Source organism: Diadema antillarum, unplaced genomic scaffold, assembly GCF_040938485.1.
Source record: "Diadema antillarum isolate AM-2024a unplaced genomic scaffold, OU_Dant_1.0 seq00001089_RagTag, whole genome shotgun sequence".
NCBI lineage: Eukaryota > Metazoa > Echinodermata > Echinoidea > Diadematoida > Diadematidae > Diadema > Diadema antillarum.
In genome coordinates this window covers 599,563-621,141 of record NW_027271908.1, presented here as the reverse complement: position 1 = coordinate 621,141, position 21,579 = coordinate 599,563, and the positions used below count along the sequence as shown (strand labels likewise).

The 21,579-nt window shown below is 37.9% G+C and overlaps 1 protein-coding gene across 1 annotated transcript in view; it reads left to right on the top strand.

Annotated features, from left to right (window-relative positions):
• Positions 1–21,579, top strand: part of LOC139743512 (uncharacterized) — a 60,492-nt gene that overhangs the window by 18,782 nt on the left and 20,131 nt on the right. The window contains exons 3-12 of the mRNA XM_071653991.1: positions 4,209–4,346; positions 6,050–6,145; positions 8,545–8,610; positions 10,169–10,294; positions 12,917–12,976; positions 14,385–14,609; positions 15,567–15,733; positions 16,301–16,472; positions 17,119–17,292; positions 19,741–19,950. Of these exons, the coding sequence (XP_071510092.1) occupies positions 4,209–4,346; positions 6,050–6,145; positions 8,545–8,610; positions 10,169–10,294; positions 12,917–12,976; positions 14,385–14,609; positions 15,567–15,733; positions 16,301–16,472; positions 17,119–17,292; positions 19,741–19,950 (1,434 nt within the window). The remainder of the gene's footprint in view (positions 1–4,208; positions 4,347–6,049; positions 6,146–8,544; positions 8,611–10,168; positions 10,295–12,916; positions 12,977–14,384; positions 14,610–15,566; positions 15,734–16,300; positions 16,473–17,118; positions 17,293–19,740; positions 19,951–21,579) is intronic.

Sequence of the window (21,579 nt, the reverse complement as noted above, 5' to 3'; positions counted from 1 at the left end):
AAAAAGATGTTTGAAAAAAACCCTGCTGAATGATTTAAGACCAATTTTTGTGTACCGTAAGCACACTTTGAAAGCTATATGAGATATGTCCAAACTCATGAAACTTTTGTAGAGTAGCTTATGGATAATCATGAACTTGATGATATGCCCCCCCCCCCTTTGGCAAAAAAAAAAAGAGAGAAGAAATAAAGAATTGCAACATAGACACAAGTAATAAGCAGTAGACATGAGGGCAAATTACAAAACATAATACATTAAATATCATGCAATCATGAAATATTTTAACGATTCCTACTACATAATTTCAGACTTTAATATTTGTGTACCTATTGAGCACACTTTGGAAGATAAGTTGAATTTACAGTTAAATAAAGGTATGTTCTATTCGATGCTACTTACAGTTGTTTTCTGTTTTGAGGCTGTATCTCAAGAAAATGTGAGTACAATGTAATACAATACTTTTGATAAATGCAAGAATATACACACTAGGAGTAGGATAATCATCAAGGTTTTAAATGGTATTATAACAATTTTCCCTTGATATCTTGGATGAGACATTACAGTACAATTAACGTTCTGCAGCTTGTATTCGTATATCTGAAATCATATTCACAGTAGTAATTTGAATAGATTTATGTATAAACATATGCAAATTTTTAGTGAAATATAGGTAACTATTCCTGAGTGGAACGTATTCTACATCAGTGATTCTCAACAGTAAAATTAAGACCACAGACACCATCACTAGGTACCTTTTACAGATAGAAATATAAGCCTGTAGTGGCACTACGGCGGTCATTTTGCATTTAATTGAATGCAAATATATGCAAAAACTGTATAAAGGGAAGTTTGAAAGTTACTGCTTATATCATAATTGTATTCCCTGACCTAAAAAAACAGCTATAGGTTTAGACACCAGAATCTATTTTCTGCGGGTTTTATGTCCAGATAGCGACTTATTCCTGAGTGTACTACATTAATGATATACGAAGATACGGGCTTGCGCAGGCAATATGGCGGCCATTTTGCATGTAATTATATGCAAATATATGCAAAAACTATATAAAAGGATGTTTGAAAGTTGCCATACATAATTGTATTCCTTGACCTAAAAAACATAGGATTAGACACCGGAATTTACTTTCTGTGGGTTATATATCCCCAGATATAGGCATAAATAGGTTGTATGGCGGCCATTTTGAATTTATGCAAATTAGACACTGATCCACCACTCGAATTTTAGGGAACTTTTAATATGTTATTTTGATAGCTCTTCCGGGTCAAATGCAAGTGGAATCGTTTCTGTTGCAATTAGTTGTGGGTCATTTCATATTTTGACTGGACTATTAGGTTGTATTTGATGTATGTACATGTAACTGACTAACCACATGTGAGACAGCGACCATTTTCAGTTTCATTATCATTAACATTTTTGTCAACCATTGTAATGGCTCGTGCAGTCGTCTGCCCATTGTTAATGTTAGGTGAACAGCTTAAATTGTGCAGTTACTTGTAGATGCAGCTTGTACCACTGCATTTTATACCACTCTCTTGTCTTTTCTTTAAAACAAAAGCAAAAACAACAAACAAAACAGAGAAAAAACAAAACTCTAGGAACAGCAGTTCAAATAGTACAGTTTGTGACTGCTCCTAAAAATGCTTGCCTAGATAGTATAGCTTTCATTATCACATACATTATGTGTAAAATGCATTTCAGGCAGGATGAAAGCTGAAAACATAACAGCTGTCCAAATACTGCAGTATGGATGTCTACAAACAGCTTGTTCTCTGTAGCCATTGATTTGTATGGGGCATGCTGGTGTTCTGTATGTTTAAAAAGGTTTGCGCGGCGTGAGAGGCTGTAGATCTGTTAGTTTACGGTACGTGACATAGATTCTTTTAGGATTAGCGTGATTCTGAAAAGGACAGGTTTGTGTTCAGTATAGTGTGTCATGATTAACTTTGTCAATAGGTTTTTAATAGCTTTGTTGTTTTACAGTGCACTACATATGTGCATACAGGTTCTGTTTTGGGGGGATGAGTGTGGTGTTGAAAAGGAACTACAGCTGTACTAGTACTTACACACATTCAAGTAAAGTACCGGTAGTGGTATGTGATGACTGGCAACAGGCTTTAGCATTGTTTTGCGAAGCCATGCATAGGTTATTCTTTTTTTAGATGGGTGTACTTGTACACAGTCCTGTAAAGGTTGGCCTACATCAATAGCTTGTAGAGAGTGGTGACTGTGCAGCGCACTGTGCCACATGAAGCCCAGAGGCAGCACATCATTGAGTTCGAAATTGATCGGATGGAGTACTGAGTATTCGGTCAGCATTTGTAGTGGTAATCACCATAATTGTACATGTGAAGATGGGCTTAGATGTATGTGAGCGTTTATCACTTCTGGCGCAGAATTAAAGGTCCAGTGAACATTTGGGAGCAGTGATTTTAAAAATGTTCAAGATATCACATTTGATGCATAATCTTGTACAACCGTGTATGTGTACAATGTGTCTGTTGTATCAAAAAACATCCTACCATATAAAATTTTTGCAATGAGCCTACAATATTAAAGGAGATATCAGTGGTTTTTTTTTCAATAAACCGTAACTGTAGACAGTTTAGTCTTGAAACATTTTCATTATAACTATTGTTCACATTTTGTGTATTTACCAATACTTAACATCGATTATACGGATTCAAATTTTTACAGTGGTTGTTTCTATCCGTAACTCACATTTTAGAACTATATTTTAAAGCACTAACGCTGGGTTTTTGTTTCAACTGCAAATGGTAAATCATGCCTTTAAGGTTTCCAAACAACTTTCAGGGAGCTTGGGCAGTTGATATTTAAATTCAAAGCTGTTTTGATCATGGGCTAGAACTATGTTTTTGAAATGCTGAAAAAAAAGAGCGAGTACAAACATGTTTGAACCAGAATTCTTCAGAGTTGGTAAACGCAAAATTCGTTTTGAAATGCGTGACGACAACTACTGCCAACCACACCTGTCTGCTCCTCGGGTGAAACTGGGCAATGGAGCTCTGCAGTGACAAAGCCTCCCAATCGACTCACAACAGAGTTGATGAATGCAACAACTCAAGAAGCACAATCTGAAAGGTGTTTGCAAACCGGTTTTGATAGTGGGTATTGAAACGCATTTCAAACATGGAAAAATTGATAAATGCAGCCTATGTCAAATGAATGCAGTTCTTGGCAGAATGCCAAACATGACAGATTGCATTTAGTGATATTATTCGTATTGTATATGTTGTGAACAGTTTGGAATATGGTATGTATGGTCGAGTCAAAGAGGAACCAATAGCTAATGGACACAGCATACCTACTGTACAATACGTACAAAGCATCTCTTGTCCTAAATTTGACACCCTCATTTAAGTACTATCAATTGGTAATTATGAAACATACTTCCATGAACATGAAATTGGTGTAGGATTACATGTTGTATTTCATATTTCAGTTGACCTAGCTGATGTTTACATACCAGTAATAGCCCACTATGCATAATTGAAATTCTCCAGTAAGGAGTGAAAAATTTAGATGAATTGCTTTCTTTTTTTATTTGTTTTTACATTTTCTAAAAATCACTTTGACATTACTCACTTTTGAACATTTTATAATAAAGGGAAAGAGGAATTCATTTGACTTTTCAGCATGAGTTAACAGAATAAACAGAACAGAATATAACAGAATATGTCTCTAATCATTGTATGCAGCTTTCTGTAATGAATATGAGACCCACCTGATATTTAGCTCTCTAATTTGCTCCTGGAGGATTTTACTATTACGGCAGGCAAACTAGATTAAGCAAATCCTACTATTTTTTTTTTCTGCAACATGCAAGTACAACATGAATACTACCAGTGATGTGTAGGAGCCCTGACCTTGCTTGACCTGAAGTGCTGTCAGTGTCTTTGCCTCAATGCAATATCAAGATATCCCTAATGTTACCACATTAGTTTGGGGAGACAAGTATTGAAAAAGTTAAAAACAAACAGGCTATAAATTCCTAGGATTTGATTTTCTTTTCTTACTTTCTCCTTGTTCGCCTCATTTTTTTTTGTGTGGTGGATGGTGGGAATAGATGGCAGATGGAAATTTGGGAAAAAGTACGCAAAAAAGGCAACTAGACAAGAAGTTGGAACAAGAGTGAACATTGTATTGTATCTGTGTTTTTCCCCTGCACTAGGTTGACAAAAATGGAACTGGGAAAATCGGAGCAGTAGACGCAGCAGCTTTCCTGAAGAAGTCCGGCCTGAGAGAGACGGTCCTGCACAAAATATGGGAGCTCTCTGACCCCCACGGGAAGGGCTACCTTGACAAACAGGTGAGGAGTGATACAGCTTTATGCACTCAAACCGCCTGGCTCTCTCCAAGCCCAAGCCACATTAAACCTTTCCATAGGTTCAGGTGACTTGGGGGGGGGGGGGGGGGGGTTGGGGGGAGCTGCTTGTGTCTGCTGGAGAAAAACAAAATATGAAAATGAAACGAAATTCCTGCTCATGGCCTGAGGCAGATCTGTCTGGAGTCAAGTTTACAATTGTTACACAGCTTTAGTTTGTTTTGTGTGACTTCAGCATGGTGGCTCTAGGTCCATAATGTGAAAAGCAATGATTTATTATGGATTGACTCCACTTATATCACAGTAGCATGACGTTTAAGATATATAAACATTGTCCGCAGGTCCAGGCCCCCCGCCCCTTTGGAAGCAAACCAGTGTTAGGAGATAAAAGATAGATCTTTATACTGTCAGTACATGTATTACAGAGGTATGAGTGTGCATAATGACAAGTAAGCAGCAAAACTTTGAGTGTGATACGAACATTGAACATGAATAAAATGCTGTGTGCCTACCCTCAAGCAGAAATAAAATACAGCATTTAAACACTCAGTAGCTTGAACAAGAAAACAAAAATGACATTTGAAATAACAAATGTTATTACATAACTCATGCAGTGTCTTTTTTTTTATGTAACATGCAAAGGAAAAATTGCAGTTGTTCAACTAGTCTCAGATTTCATGACAATTCAACCTCGGTCGTTTTACTTTTACCTATTCCCTAAAAATACACCAGTTTCCTGATACAAGTGGCACCAAATCTGTAGAGTCATACACATACATAATATACCATAGAATCTGGAGTACAAGAACCATAACTGATTAGCATTATCTTGAGTGCCATCATTTATATTGTTACTGCCAATGTGCTTCTGTGAAAGCTCATAATTAATTACCACCATTGCGACCCATTAATATTAAGTTACCCATCATTCTCTTTGTGGATTATGCAAGTCTGTGTGCATTTTGTTTATGAGGATAATTAGAACAGGTTTAACTGCAAGCCTGCCATCACCTTCTCATTGATGGTGTGACCTCAACTTGCTATAAAGTTTGCTGGTACTATAGACACTAAGAACCAGACACTAGATTTTGATAAACACATATATCTCTGTTGGACGACAAAACCTCTTATCTCAAGTATGTCAAATGCTTGGAAGAGAAAAAAATGGCAGCCATAGCACTATGACAGATTGGATGGCCTTTCCTTTTCAATGCCATAGTGGCTTAATTTGGGGTAAGACAGGATTTTTACAGGATATGATATGACTGATTATCTGATGATTAATTGGAAAACATGATTTTTCACCAAAATTTGAGACACAAGCTTTTGTCACCCCACTGATGATATCTCTTTGTACTGTCTGTGTTGAAGCACTACTTGTATTTAATCTACCCCAACCCCCACAAATTATATTTGTGGTGTAAGTAATGTACCAATATGCTTTCTTTGTACTTGTCTATCTACAATTTGTAATCTGTTCTTTCATTTATTTGACATGGACTTTGTTATCTTTTCTTCTGTATAGTCCAATTTTCCTAAGTGAAATGTAGATTAGATTGATTATTTGCTGTATCACAAAATTTAGCACTGTTGATGTGTATTGCAGAGTGAATCCTGATTAACTGTCATACTTTAGTTGTTGCTGTTGTGTGTAGTGGCATCATTTTCTTTTTCATCCCTCATTCTAGGGCTTCTTCGTGTCACTGAAATTAATCGCCCTGGCACAGAACAGTAAAGACGTATCTCTTGCTGGCATAGGATTTCCTGCACCGATGCCCAACATGGTAAGAATGTGTGACCTGTCCTTGGAATGGCGAAGCTGGTTTAGTTTCGGGCAAAATCTCAATATGTGGTGTTGCATTTCTATCGTAAAGCACAGTGGCATTGATTGCTTGTGAATTTTCCACAAGCTTCCTGTGTATGTCTAATCTCTCTCTCTACATTGTGGTACATTGAATCAGTGCGTCAACGAACACCAGCAAATATATGCTACTAATTACAATTTAAGTGTGTGCCTGCGTCTGTATGGATTAAAGAGAAATACCACTCTCTGTTTGAGTTGAGGGAATAAATGAGCATCAAATCAGCCAAACAGGGCACAAATTTCATTGAAAGAAGATGAGAAATATGAAAGTTATGAATTATTGATGAAAACAAAAAATGTTATTATATTTTTGTATTAACAACAATGGCAGAACTGTGAGCCCATGAATGGTTTGCATTTTTCTATTTTGACCAAAATTGTGTGCAAGCAAGCCACTACGTGAAATGTCACGACTTTCTTCTATTCCATTTTTCGTGATATGTTCAAAATCATCTGCCACCATTCAGTTTGGTTCACTTTGCACATTTCATGTGAGTCATCAGAACATAGAGTGGAGTTTCCCAGTTGTATGACGGAAATACCTTTGGTGAGATTGTGAATTATAGTACATTTGGGTGACCCAATGCCTTCAGAGTTTGTTTACCACAGGATTTTACTGATAGCATGTACGTGTAGAATGTATAAATGCTTGACAACTGTTGTACTGGTCACATTTTTATGTTCATTGTTCGTCAGTAACAGTCCATGAACACAAATAGTGCCACCAGTTACATGGATGTCAATATTTTTTTGGAGGTTGAGTCCACAACCCTGATGCTTGCCTTTGGGATGACTCTTGTAATACTGCTTTATCACTGTCATATTCTTGACAAAGGACCATATAGAAATGAGCCATTTGTTTTCATTCCCAAGTGCTTTGTGACATCACAATAGGTTGTTGAAATGAAAGTGGTGCCAGTTGGCAAAGGTCACGGTATCCAGTTAGCATATTAACAAGAAGAGCTGACATGGAAAGCCTTCAGCCAAAGGAAGCAGGCCAACGATGAATCTCTGAATATCAGTCATCCTGCCTGTCCTCTCATGTGTCTTTTGCAATATGATACACTCCTTAAAGGGACTGTACAGTACTGGTTGAGGTAGGGATTCATGTTTTGAACATTCCTCAGTGAGATAATGAAAGAGCATGTAATTTTAAGAAGGATTCAACGTTTATTTGATGAAAATTGGTTTTCAGATGGCTGAGATATCCAAAAAAGTGCTAATAATAAAAGGCGACATGCCCCAACTTTATTAGTATCTCTTTGTTTCACTTTGTTTTTGGATATCTCAGCCATTTCAAAAACGATTTTCATCGAATAAACTTTTGATACCCCTTAGAACCGCATGCTCTGTGACATCTCACTGAGTGGTTTCTGAATATCTCACAAAACATTAAAAGCTATTTAAATCTTCACCTCGACCAGAACTGTACACACCCTTTAACCCATTGAGGACTGGCTGATTTTGCTACAACACACATTTCCCATAGACTCTTGCCCGAGTATACTCGGGACCCATCTTCAATGGGTTGATACATGTATTTTGTGTGTGTATGGAGAAGAGACATATTTTGTTATGCATTATTGTTATTGTTTCATGGTACCAATCATTTGAAATGGCCCATTTTACAATGGGCCAGTGTTATGCCATTTCTGTACCTTTGACTGAGGACAATTTGAAGTCTGCACATGCTATTCCACATCATATTCAAAGTTGCCTGCAATGAATAGAGTGAAAAAAAAAAGTGAATAGAATGATGACAATTTTGTCAATATTGATATGAACAAACAATGTGAACATTTGAATCAAATGAAGTTAAATCCATGACACAGAATTCAGTGGGTAATCAACAAGACCCTTCTATTATGGCTATTAATGATAAGTTGAAGCATATATCATGTAATATGTGTGATATATGACTTGGTGGTTTTTCTATGCATTGAAAGCATCTTGAAAGCAGGCCGTTCAAGGATATTTTGCCACTTTTGCCACTTTTGCCAATCTGTCCCACCCCTTTAAAAGTATTAGAACTCTCTAGCAAGCTATGAACATCCCGATCACTGATCTAGTAATACTCATAAAGGTGATAAATAGCTGTGATAATCTGATTCTCTGTTCACACATCAACTATAATGGTCAGGATGTTCTAGCTTTGAAGAAAAAAAATATCCAAAAATATGTGCAGACTTTTAACGTATAATACTTTGGAAATGTTAGTTTTGTTTCATGACCTTTCACTGTAGTCTCAGAACCCTGTTTGTCTTGTTTTGTCTTGTCTGATAATGTTTTATTCATGTATTTGTTTGTCTGTTTAAACAGAGTGGCACCCCAGTCCATGGTCGCTCAGGTAGCCCTGCCATGTCAGACAGCGCCTGGGTTGTCACGGTAAGTGTTAGTACGTAGTAATAGTAGTATTAGTATTAGTATTATTGTTATTATTATTATTATTATTATTATTATTATTATTATTATTATTATTATTATAAGTAGTAGTAGTAGTAGTAGTAGTAGTAGTAGTAGTAGTAGTAGTAGTAAGAGTGGCAGTATTATCTGTAATTTCATTATCATTTTTGTTATTATTGATATTGTTGATATTATCATTATTATTACTCTTATAGTTTTTCTTATTTTAGCCTTGGTACAACTTATGCATTTAATGGTAATGTTTGAAACTAATGCAAGAACGCTTTCTAGGCATTTTTTTTTTGTGTGTTAATACTATTTTTATGTTTTTTTTATTTTGTTCACCCACTACATCTTCCATCAAGTTAGCAGTGAAGTGATCTCAATAATTATTCAGCCAGGATGAGAATGTACAGCTGCCGATGAAATATTAATGAAGTCATAAAACTGAACCATTTAATTCTGCCTGCTTTTGCCTCAGCATCAAGTTACACTAATCTTCATGCAGGAATCTATCTTTACAACAAGGAAGGCTTTTGTGATTTATATGTGAATTGTATTCATTTTATTTATTGATTCATCTTTTATTGGTGGTGTGTTGCTCATGTTTCTTTGTAAACAAGAAATGTGGTTTGTGGAGTCATTGGGGCCTCCTGAGATACTATGGGATGTAATTGTAATGTGATATCCTCAACAAGAAGAGCACTTGAAGTAAAGTACTTCATAGCCCAGTCGTTTTGTAGGGGCCTTTTCCTCCCTAACTGCTTTGAATACTGGGGGATGCTTTGCCATTACAAAACCAGATTATAATGAGCAATTTCTCTCAAAACCAGGATGTGAGCGATACACGCACACTTCCATTTCCGCAGTATTTCCTTCTTCAGGAGAAGAATTTGCTTGCAATGGCCTTTGATATGAAACTTCTGGAGTAATGGATGTTTGTGGTATTTACATTCATAAAAAAAAACACACACACAACATTTTGGGACATATTTGTAGATGAAAAGATAGAGCAAAAGCATGTGTTGACAAGTATGTGCTTTTGCCAGGCTTTGTTTATTAACTGATTTCTATATGAGCAGATACTGAATAAAACCAGATATTTGTTGCCTGATCAACCTAGTTGTAACAGGGACCATGGCATAGAAAAAAAAAATACAGATATCATTTTATATTTGTATGCTTTTAATTGGCTCTTTATTGCTCATGGTACAATTGTAGTGACCGTCTTAATGTTTATATTATGCTCGGGTACTGTATTGATTGGAATTCCAATGAATTCACTTGCTTGAGATGATGATTTGCCCATTATACAGGGTCCTTGTATGACTTGTCACTGAACAGTGATAAGAAGAAGTTATTCATTAAAAACAGTGTGATGCAATAGCTGATCTCAATTGTGGCTCCACCTCAACATACACGTTGTATTCTGAAGTGGACCCTAATGAATTTGGTGCTGTGTTGAAAACCACTATTTGAGCCACATCCTGGCAAAATTGATGTTCAATTTATACTCTTTCGTATCCATTTTGTGACCTAGCCGGAGAGCAAGGCCAAGTATGACAGCATCTTCGATGGACTCTCGCCCATCGACAACAAACTGTCTGGAGACAAGGTCAAAGGTGTCTTCATGAACTCCAAACTTCCTGTCGATGTGCTCAGCAGAGTAAGATAATCATCTTTATATACCTCATCTGATGAAACCTCGATTCTGATTTGTCCAAGGTGCAGTCAATAATTTAAGCTATGGGCAATTCCGCAGTTAGGTGGACATGACATGGATAAAAGAAATGTGCCTCTTTATCTTACTCTTTAATCTAGGTATCAACTAATGCCATGGATGTTCACCAATTATTAAGGTCTTTCAAATTCAGTAGATTTTATCTTTCGTATTGATCGATTTCGCGAGATCTAAAACCATCATTTAAAATGTACATGTGGGACTGGGGATGCTGAAATTCACTTAAATGCAAATTACAGTGGGTTCCTTTGAAATTTTTTCCTCAAAGTTTTGCTAAAGGGTAAAAGATAAATACATTTAAATACTCCAGAAGTCATGTGACATTTTGTCAATTACAAAAGGGTGAAATGACCTGTGGAATTTCTCCGGACAAATGTAACGTTACTAACCGTAACGTTACTAACCATGCTTTTGGGGGTCTAGCTAAGAAATTATTGGTCGAACTGCTAAAAAACATTGTGTGAACATTTGTCATGATGCAATAATTGAAATTAATGCAACACTTTGTTTGAAGTAACTTGAATTTTTGCACACTTTTTGTTACAAGACATTGATATTTTTGTCATGTCCTTTTTTCGTAACGTTACTAACCAGCCCTTTAAGTTGCCATAGCAATGCTATTATTTCTTGGATTGTATTCATTCTTTTCTGTATCATAAACCTGGGAATGATGAACATGCTTTTGACATAATTTTGGCTTGAAATGAATAAATGGTAATTTAGTAGTAAAAACAAATATCTAAATTTGTTCAAATGTAACGTTATTAACCGCGGAATTGCCCTATACTGCCCAGCAGTCATCTAGTGGTGTTTCAAGATGCGCACAATTCTATCTTGCGTGCGTATCTATTGACCGATTCTGTGACGCGCTATGTGTATTTTTGGCATGGACGCAGCCATAGTGGGTGTATCAGCCGACCCCCCCCCTCCGCACTCCCCCACCCCTCTCCCTACATTAGCACGCGCGCAGAATGAAAAACTGCTTTAGCCAATAGGCGTCTCGTACTGAGTGCGCGAATGCTTGCTAGTGCGCGAACCTTTGTTACAAGTGCGTGATAAACATGTTGCCCGGGGGTGGGGGAGAGCAGGGGGGGTCGGCTGATACACCCACTATGGCTGCGCCCTGTGCCGTAAAATGTCTGCTGCCCTCAACGAACCCGAATCGGTCAATATTTGTGCGGTGTTGCTCATTGTGAACGTATCTTGCGTGCATATCTATATTTGCGCATTGTGAAATGATACTTATGTTATTTCTCTGACTGATAGCACTACAACTTCATCTTCAATTCCTTAATTTAGCATAAATAGCTAAAATCAAGCAGGATGCGGTGTATAAAACAAAATATCAACTGTTTTTTTTTTCCTTTTGGGGGGGGGGGGGGGGGGGTCGCAGTTAAAACTGCACATGACTTGGGGTGCGTTTATAAGATTTTTCTTCTGGACAGAAACAGTGTTTTGAAACACTGTTTATGGCCAAACAGTGTTTCTAGCAAGAAAAAAAATCTTATAAACGCTAACCGTGATTTGAAACACTGTTTTGAAACACTGTTTGTAAACGCACAAAATAGTGCGTTTACAAACAGTGTTTCTATAGAAACAGTGTTTCAAAAATCTTATAAACGCAACCGCGATCTCAAACACTGTTTATGTGACGTCACAATGCCTTACGCGCACCCTATTTGACCTTTTGCCGAGGAAAAACTGCGCAGAGTGAGTTGCGCAATGGCACAGTCTGAGCGAGAGCCCCAACACGCTTGGAGAAAAAATCTTATAAACGCTCTCCTGACGAAACTGTGATCTGAAACAGTGTTTCAAAACAGTGTTTCAAAACAGTGATTCTGGGCACGCAAAATCTTATAAACGCACCCATAGTCCCGTGGCATTGTACTGTTGAGAAATCACCTCTTGGCAAATTAGTTTTTAAACCATGTCCCTTGAACCAGTCGATATTTGTAAACTATTTGTGCCCCTTGATTGGTTACTGTCATTCTTTCAATATCTTTGATAATTGTAGTTAGCATTACAGGTATAATAGGTATCATTTGAAAAGTTTAATACTGAAAATAGTATGCATAAGTGTGATCAAATATCTCTGCAATACACACTTTAGTCATAACATATTTTAATGCATAATGTTATCTGTTCAGTTTATTGACTTTAATTCAAAAACTCTATTGCCTCTGATGAAGATTCTGCTAGGATCGAAAGCTCAGGCCCCTTTTGACTCCATTTTACTCCATTGGCTCGCCAGTATTGGATAAGCAGTTTTCAGCGGCTATTTTTGCTAACTTTAATTCAGTTGGACTGATTTTTCATTCAGTTCATCTTGAAGAAGCAAACAAATTTTGCGGTCAGTCATGAATACTTTGCATAAATCTTCGTGTGCTTTACAGAGTTTGAATAGCAAAGTCTTTGAAACACAGTATAAAGTAATAATCCTCATGTTTTATTGCTTGGTGATAGATTATCTGCTTTTGTGATAGATTCTTGGAGATAGAACATCTCCACACAGAATTTATAATAATATTCCACATTCACTCATGACAGATATGGGACTTGAGCGACATTGACAAAGACGGTCTCCTTGACAGAGATGAATTTGCAGTGGTAAGTATTGATTTAATTTGACATTCTGCATGCAAAGGAGCATACAAAGGAATTTCTTTGGGGGCTTGGTTTGTGTAAAAGACTGAAAACATATTCCTGATGATGTAAATTGCAAATTGGTCAGTGGCTGTGTATTGCTATGCAGGCTATAAACCACATTTCATTTACTGTAAAAGTGGATGTTTTTGTGTGAGTAATTTTTTACGCTCGGCCAGGTAAGATGAATTTTATGTATGCATTTTTAATTCTGCAGAATGAAGACATTAACTACTGGAATGTATGGCAAGCAAAAATATTTGTGTGCTTTCCAAAATTTTCATGCTAGTTTCTGGTGGTGCAAAATGTGTGAACATTTCCACACCACAAAAATTTCCACTTTTACTGTAGTTGCAGGTAAAACACATTCCACATATAACTAGCGTGACAAGTCTTTAACTTCCTCAATCGCTACATTATTTTAGGCATATTGAGCACTACAAATCTCAGTTGTTAACGTAAAAGATAGTTGCTGTTACAGCTTGCCAGTGTTTTCCTCTATTGTGGCTGTAAGTCTGAAAATGGCTGTTCATGTATTTGGAGAGAAAAAGATGCAGCATGAGTTGTGTTCTTTGTGTAAGTGCTGGAAAGAGTCAGTACTTTATCTCATTGCATTTTGCGTAGACACAGCTTTGAGTTGTATAAGATTTGAAGTCAGCATGTATATATCGCACCTTTATATACTTGCATCTATTCTTTCCGTATCTAGCCTCACCCTCTGTATCTATTCTCATCTTTCCAACTAGCCCTGGGCCCCGTTGCTAGAAACTTTGCGTTTAAACGCAACTTGCAACTGATTGTCACTGGCCAATCAAAATCATTGTTGCATGCATGTCTTCTTAATAGGGCAGACCCTGAGCCAATCAGAATGGTTGTTTCAAAATTAGCAATTATTTGCAATTGATTGCAACTTTCTTGCAACGGGGCCCTGGTCCTTTATTTTGGAAGTCTGTTGAAAGAAGTTGGAAAGGATTCAGTGAGACTTCATGTTCATCTTTAATAGCTGTACTAATTAGTATGCCTGGCACTGATTTTATCTAAGCTCCTTCTTGCCATTGCCATGATTCCCTTGCACCTGACCCTGTACTTTTCTTCCTTTTGGGGGGAGGGGAGGAGGATGGGGGGCATCTTGGATACTGTAAAACAAGGAATGTGCGAGAGCCAAGATTTGCAAAATTAAAATGCACATGAAAGTTTTTGTCTACACTATATGCATTGAATGCCAGTGGCAACTTGTGAAAATTTAATGCTGCAAAGAAGGCCGTCACCTCCAATTCGCGAAAATTTCATGCAGTGAAAATATCTTGTTTTACAGCATTCTGTACTTGCCTACATTGTCTTTACCAATGCAACCATGTCCCACTCGTCCTAGGCCATGCACCTTGTCTACCGGGCCATTCAGAAGGACCCCGTCCCCACCGTACTACCCGCCAACCTCATCCCGCCAGGCAAGAGGAAAAAGGCCATGATGCCCGGAGCCGTCCCCGTCCTCCCCGGTGGACTGTCGTCCAGTGCTGGCCTGAGGAGAGTCACGCCGCCCCCGTTGGCCCCGACGGTACGAAGCGGCTCTCCTTCGTCGATGGCGTTTTCCCAACAGGTGAAGATAACCCTGATGAGAATGTCCTTTGTCGCAGCGCTGTAATTATTATATTTAATACTTATTCTTATGACACATTTTACAGTTTCTTACACTTTGAGGGAGCTGAAGTCATTGCCTTTACCTCTTTGAAGACTGAATTTGTTGTCAGAGAGCTCAAACAACACTATAATAATCATAATACTAGAGAGATCATCTTCCGAGTATTTCTTGTGAATATAAAGTCTGTACCTGCACGTGCATTCAAGATGCACAGTTTTGCCATTGTTTGGTGTATCACATGATACATTGCTGTTCCAAAGGTCAGCGCTGTTTATATTTTATTTCAGTTTTTGTAGGGGGATATTTTTTCTGTTCAGACTTCACCTCATCTGTTGCTTTCATGCGATAGCTTCTGTTGTAATGACATCTTTTTGGGGTAAATTTCCTCATAAAACACATTTGTTTTGTGGGTTTGTTTTGCCTGTTCATACTCTCTCCCTGTCACATGATGATATGCAAAATGAGGAATAACTCCTACAGGTGGTTACAAGTCTATGTGTAATAGCTATAAAAAGTCACAGGATGCATAGGCCTACAGATTTTTTTGTAGTGCATACAATTACTGTTGATTGACTTATTGTTTTTAACTGTTGGAGAGGGCATCAAATTTTCATATCGTGAATAGGAATTCTGTTATTTCTTTCCTCCAGGAAGAATAGTTGAACTAGTACCTTACCTTGGAAAGGTTATTGCAAAATCTTATGTGTAGCCGTGGAACTAATTTAATCCTGTTGCCTGCCTCACAAGTAATTTGATAATTGGTAATTTGGTAATTGGTAATTTGGTAATTGGTAAATTGCCACAGGTTGATACATGGTTTATGTGTTTCCAGTAAACAGTACTAGGGTAATGTGACAACACTCCAGTTGTACTGTGAAATGAAATGATGTGATAGACTCTGAGTGTTTTCTGCAGTCTTTACCAGGGGGAAGCAGCTGGGTGGTCACAGTAGAAGACAAGACCAACTGCGACATCCTCTTCAAACAGCTGGATGCGGAGACTAAGGGTTACCTGACGGGAGACCAGGTCAAGCCCTCCCTGCTGGAATCTGGCCTGCCCCATCCAACACTTGCCCACATCTGGTAAGGGCTTAGTTGTCATGGAAACATTGATCCACTCTCAGATGAACCACAATCTGTCCCCATAAAGTCCTTTTGCAGTTGTAACATGCTTATGTTGTCTTGGACTTGTTTCTGTGAGACAGTGTGCTTTGATTGTTGTTGTTGTTTTTTTTTCCTAAGGTTAGATTTACTTTTTTTCCCCTCCGGACCTGATTCAAAGATTTCAGGCATGACTTTATTATTATTGCCTCAACATCGGCAGCAAGTTTCCGTCAAAGGTCTCCTTTCGTGAATATGTGCTAAAAAGTGTATGAGGGAATAAAGAAGTATTTTTTATATAAAGAAAGAAAAGAGTGTTTGTAATTGCTGGACCAAATCCCCTCCTGTGTTTTGCATGTTTCATTGATGTCTGTGTATCCTTCTTCATGAGTAAATCTTGCAAGTAGCCAGATACCAACTTCAGTTGCATATTATATTTTCACTCTTTGAAGAGTGAATGTGGGAGAGAGAAAGAAAAAATGTGACCTATGAAACAGAAAGAAAGTGTGTATTATTTCTGAATCTCTGTTTTCTCTGCACTTTGCACAGGAACCTGTGTGATATCAAACAGACAGGGAGACTGAATTCAGACCAGTTTGCCCTGGCTATGTACCTGGTGAAGCAGTCCAAAGCAGGCATCACTCCTCCGCCCCAGCTCACCCCAGAGATGATACCACCAACGTTTAGACCGAAGCCTGGGGTGCCTGATTCTTCTCTCGCGGTGAGAATTCACCCTTAATCAACTCAAATATTTAACATTATCAGTAATCCTTTGCATATATACATTTGAAGATCTGGATTACTTTGCTTGAAGTGTCCGAGGCCAGCGATATTGTGGACTGTGTTCATTAGTTTTTGTGACATTAACCACAAAAATAGAAGTCACATGCAACAAATATTTCATTGAGGGCTTGTTTATGTTGATTATGTGCAAATGATGTAATCCCCCTGTATCATAGAAAGCATGTATGGCCATTTAAGTTGCCATCGTAACTTGATTACTATTCGTGTAGTAGACAAACTTTCATTCTATCAGCAAAGTATCTGTTAAGTAATTGGAGAAGAATTGATGATTAAGAATGAAAACGAGAGTAACATTGGCTTTTCAATTCAATTCAGTTCATGTTTGTGGAGCCCGAAATTCAGATTTGACATCAAACAATTTAAATAGCATCAGTATTCTACAGAACAATGACTGCAGAGAGTGATATATCCTAAGATTATTATTTTCTTTTGCAAGTATAGGATTACCGATAACCAGCTCCTTTAACAATCATACTTCTAGAGAGTGTCGATATGTTACTTTTCATGCTTTTACTGTTGCTGATAGTGATGTACTCCATGTTGACCTTTCATCCCCTGCGCAGGATCTGACGTCCCTGATGCCCGGCGGGGGCGGGGCGCCGGGCGACTTCTCGGCCATCAAGGAGCTGGATGCTATCAGCAAGGAGATTGACACGCTGAGCAAGGAGAAGAACCAGCTCCAGTCGGACATCCGGGACAAGGAGGAGGTCATTAAGATGAAGTCCATGGAGGTCCAGGTGAGGAGATGGACATACAGGCATTGGTCATCTCGTAGGTCCACCATAAGATACACAAGCCTCTCACAGAGGAGCCAAAATTCGCAAATTTAAATGCATGCGAAAATTCTTGTCTACTCTGTATGTGTGGAATACCAGTGACTTTATGTTGGCCGTTGGCTACAACTGCGAAAATTTGATGCTGCAAAAATATCTCGCTGTGCAGTCGATGGGAAGGTGCTGGTTATCTCACAGATCCACCATCAGATACACAAGCTTCTCACAGAGACTCCAACTCTCCTGCTTACGGCACACGGGATATCTCCCACTTTTGAGGCAATTTTCTCAAAATCTTCTGCTCTCTTGCTTGAGTTTGAATCGCTTCCACTCTAGCTGTAAAAACGTAATTGTATCCTTTTCCCGCCCAGCTTAGTTTTGCCATAGTACTGTATGTTGAAAAACAAGACTTAAGATAACACCAGAGAGCATTTACAACCTTAAAGCCAGACCCTGGCCTACAGAGATGTTGCACTCTGCACTCATGAATTGCGCTACATTTGCATAATAGTGTGCACATGTTTGGGCAATCAGAGTCTCCTGTTTGCTGAGGGTCCAGGCAGGAGAATCTCCAGTTTCAGACGTGGTTGTTTGTGGAGTATCTGTTTTTAGAGCAAACCCTCGTGGATAATGGCTCCAATGGCCATTGTAGTTATATTGTTATGTGTCAGATGCCTTCATATGTTAGGAGGAGCCTTTCTGAGTAGATGCCTCTAGGGTAGATAGAGGCTCCTATTGCTCCGTTCCTTTAGTGGATGGGAGAAAGGGTGTGATGTGGATTTATTCCCATTTCATCTTATTTTTATGCCTCCGCCACGAAGTGGTGCCGGAGGCATTATGTTTTCGGGTTGTCCGTCCGTCCGTCCTTCCGTCCGTCCGTCCGTCTGTCCGTCCGTCCTTCCGTCCGTCCGTCCTTCCGTCCGTCCGTAATGAATTTTGTGGACAAGGTAACTATCAAAACCTGTTGACGTATCCTAATGAAACTTGGCATGTATGTGTATTAGGGGGTGAAGTTGTGCCTATCAACTTTTGGGTGCACATGCTCAAGGTCAAAGGTCAAAAGGTCAAGGTCAAATACATAAAATTTCACTATTTCCACCATATCTATTGAACGCCTGAATATATTTTCTTGAAACTTAGTGTATACATGTATTACCCAATCAAGATTCTCTGGTGTAAGTTTGGGTCATGAGGTCAAAGGTCAAAGGTCAAAAGGTCAGGGTCAAATACGTAAAATTTCACTATTTCCACCATATCTATTGAATGCCTGAAGATATTTTCTTGAAACTTAGTGTATACATGTATTACCCAATTAAGATTCTCTGGTGAAAGTTTGGGTCATGAGGTCAAAGGTCAAAGGTCAAAAGGTCAAGTAAAAATATTAAAACTTCTTTTTTTTCTCCGTACCTTGGAAAATTGTTCAAGGTATCTTCGTGGAACATAGTATATACATGTACTGACTGGAAGTGATTATCTAGAGAATGTAGGGTTCATGGGGTCAAAGGTCAAGTGCAACACTTCAAAATTTTACTATTTCCCTCATATTTATGCAATGCCAGCAGGGTTATTTTTTTTAACACTTGGTGTATGCATGTGTAACCTAATAGAAATTCTCTGGAAAGTTTTTTTTTTTTCTTCTTTTTTTGCCTCAAAGGTCAAAGGGTCAAAGATCAAGTGAAAGTGCTGAACTAACTTTTTCCTCCATATCTCGGAAGTGGCTCAAGTTATCTTGAAACTTAGTACATATTATGCATGTTCTACCTGAAAGTGATTATTCTATGAACTTTAGGTCAAGGGCCAGATGAAAATGGTAACAATTTACTATTCAATTTAGAAATTGCACTTTTTCTCCACACCTGTACCTTGAAAATTACTCAATGCCTAAATGTATGAATGGGTCAGAGTCAAGTTAAAGTCCTTAAATCCCTAGATACATGCTCTCCTATTCATCCAATTAAACCTAGGTCAAGGAAGGTGAACATTCAACACATTTGTGACAAACTTGTCATTTCAATATTTTGCCAATTTTGTGAAAATGTACTCACACATTGTCCACATGTACTATCTAGACCTATTGGGAAAATCATGCATTATGGCGGAGGCATACCAGTTGCCAAAGCGACATTTCTAGTTCATCATGTATTAACAGAGATGCTATCTGCTACTTTTTGCAGTATTTTTTGTACTTTTTTTTTGCCAAAAATACTGCGAGTTTCATGGAAAATGCTATTTTTCCTTGATTGCTTTACTACTGATGTCTTTCGCAGGAAAGATGAAAATACTGTTTTTCCACCTAAAATGTAAGATATGCCTTCTCAATCCTCAGAATTCTGCAGTGCTGTTTAAAAATTTATGGCATCCCTTTATTTTTGACTAATTCTTATGCTTCATCTACGTACGTTGTATTCTCAGGGCCTCCAGAGTGAGCTGGACAAGTCCACAGCACAGGTCAAGCAGCTGGAATCCCAGAAGGCTGAGGCCCAGAAGAGACTTGACGAGCTGGACCAACAGAAGACCAAACTGGAGGGTCTCCTCTCTGAGGTCCAGGTCCAGTGCCAGGAGGTTCAGAAGAGCGTGGACTCCCTGCGGGGACAGATCAGTTCCCAACAGAGCACAGTGAAGGTGAGTACTGCCGACCGTCTGAAAATTAGATCCCCTTGTTTTGGACCACTCAACACTTCTTGTGGAATAAGAAGTTCAAGTAGAAGTGGCAATTGTGTTGATGGCTATGACATGATGGTAATGGTGATGGTGATGATGATGATGATGATGATGATGATGATGATGATGATGAGGATGAGGATGAGGATGATAATGATTATGATACTAGTATGATGGTGATGATGGTAATAATGGTGATAGTGATAATGATAATGTTGATGTTGGTGATGATGATTACAATATTATGTTTATGATGCCGATCCATTTGATAATGCTAATGAAGATGTATTTATTTAGTGAAACTAACTTATCACCAAAGTAGACCATGATTACTGTTCAAAGAATGTCAGTTCCAGTGTTTGACAATGTCACTTCATGTCCAAGGAGTGATGAGTTGAGAAGTCCTGATTCGCGAAAATTTAGACTCGCTAAATATATGGCGTATACAGTATGTCATCTGTAATAGTAGACGGCGAGTTGTAATGTTCTTAAAATTTTCTGTAGATTTTGATTTTTTGTGCTATTTCCCCTATTTTGGGGGTGCTGAACACGAATCCACTTGTTGCCATTTTTCTAACCGACGTCTTCACCCGTTGCCATGGCAACGCATTATTTTCCTTAAAAGAACATGCATTCTTCATTAAAAGTCATAAAAACATGATGTAAACATCAAAATATGTCATTATAAATCCTTTTTAATTACACTTGAGAAAGAATACAATTTTCAGAATGTCATGGTTACCTTATAGCAATGACGGTTACCATGGCAACAACTATTTATAGAGAAAAATCATATTTTTCATGAAAGAGCAAGGAAACATGACAAGATTGAGTGGAATGTTTATCATAAATTACTATCTAGATTATCAGCTTTTTTTCCACTGTTAATTTCACATCTTTTTCGTTGCTATAGCAACAGTATGACAAAAGCTGCCTTTTAAAGAAAAATAAGCATTGCGATTGAAAGAAAAGCAAGAATACGTCCATAGATGATAAATTTCTGTATAGTGAGATATTTGAGCTATTTCCTTTATTTTGTCGGTGCCAAACACGAATCGACCTATTGCCACATTTCTAAATGACATCTTTAGCCGTTGCCATGGCAACAAATTATTTTCTTAGAAATAACATGTGTTCTTCATTAAACATCACAAACGCATGCTAAAAACACCAAAATAAGTCAATATAAACGTATCACGCTTCAATCAAATTAAAAGTCACAATTTCCGACTGTCACAGCAACCTCATAGCAATAACGGTTGCCATGGTAACAGCTAATTTTTAAAAGAAAATGATTTTTTTTCATCAAAAAGCATGAAAAGATGAAAAGTTTGAGTAGCATACTCATTACAAATTGCTATGATAATTATCAGCTTTTTTTCACTATGTTCATGCCACATTATTATCGTTGCTATGGCAACAACTTTTTTTTCCCTAGAAAGGAGAAGTACCCCAGTAACAGAAAAACTAGATAAATAAAAATAATCAATTTTTGTAGAGTTTAATTTTTCGGCCCTTTTTTTTTACTCTTTTGGGAATGCTGAAAAGGAATCCACCTATGGCAACTTTTCTAAATGATGTGTTCAGCCG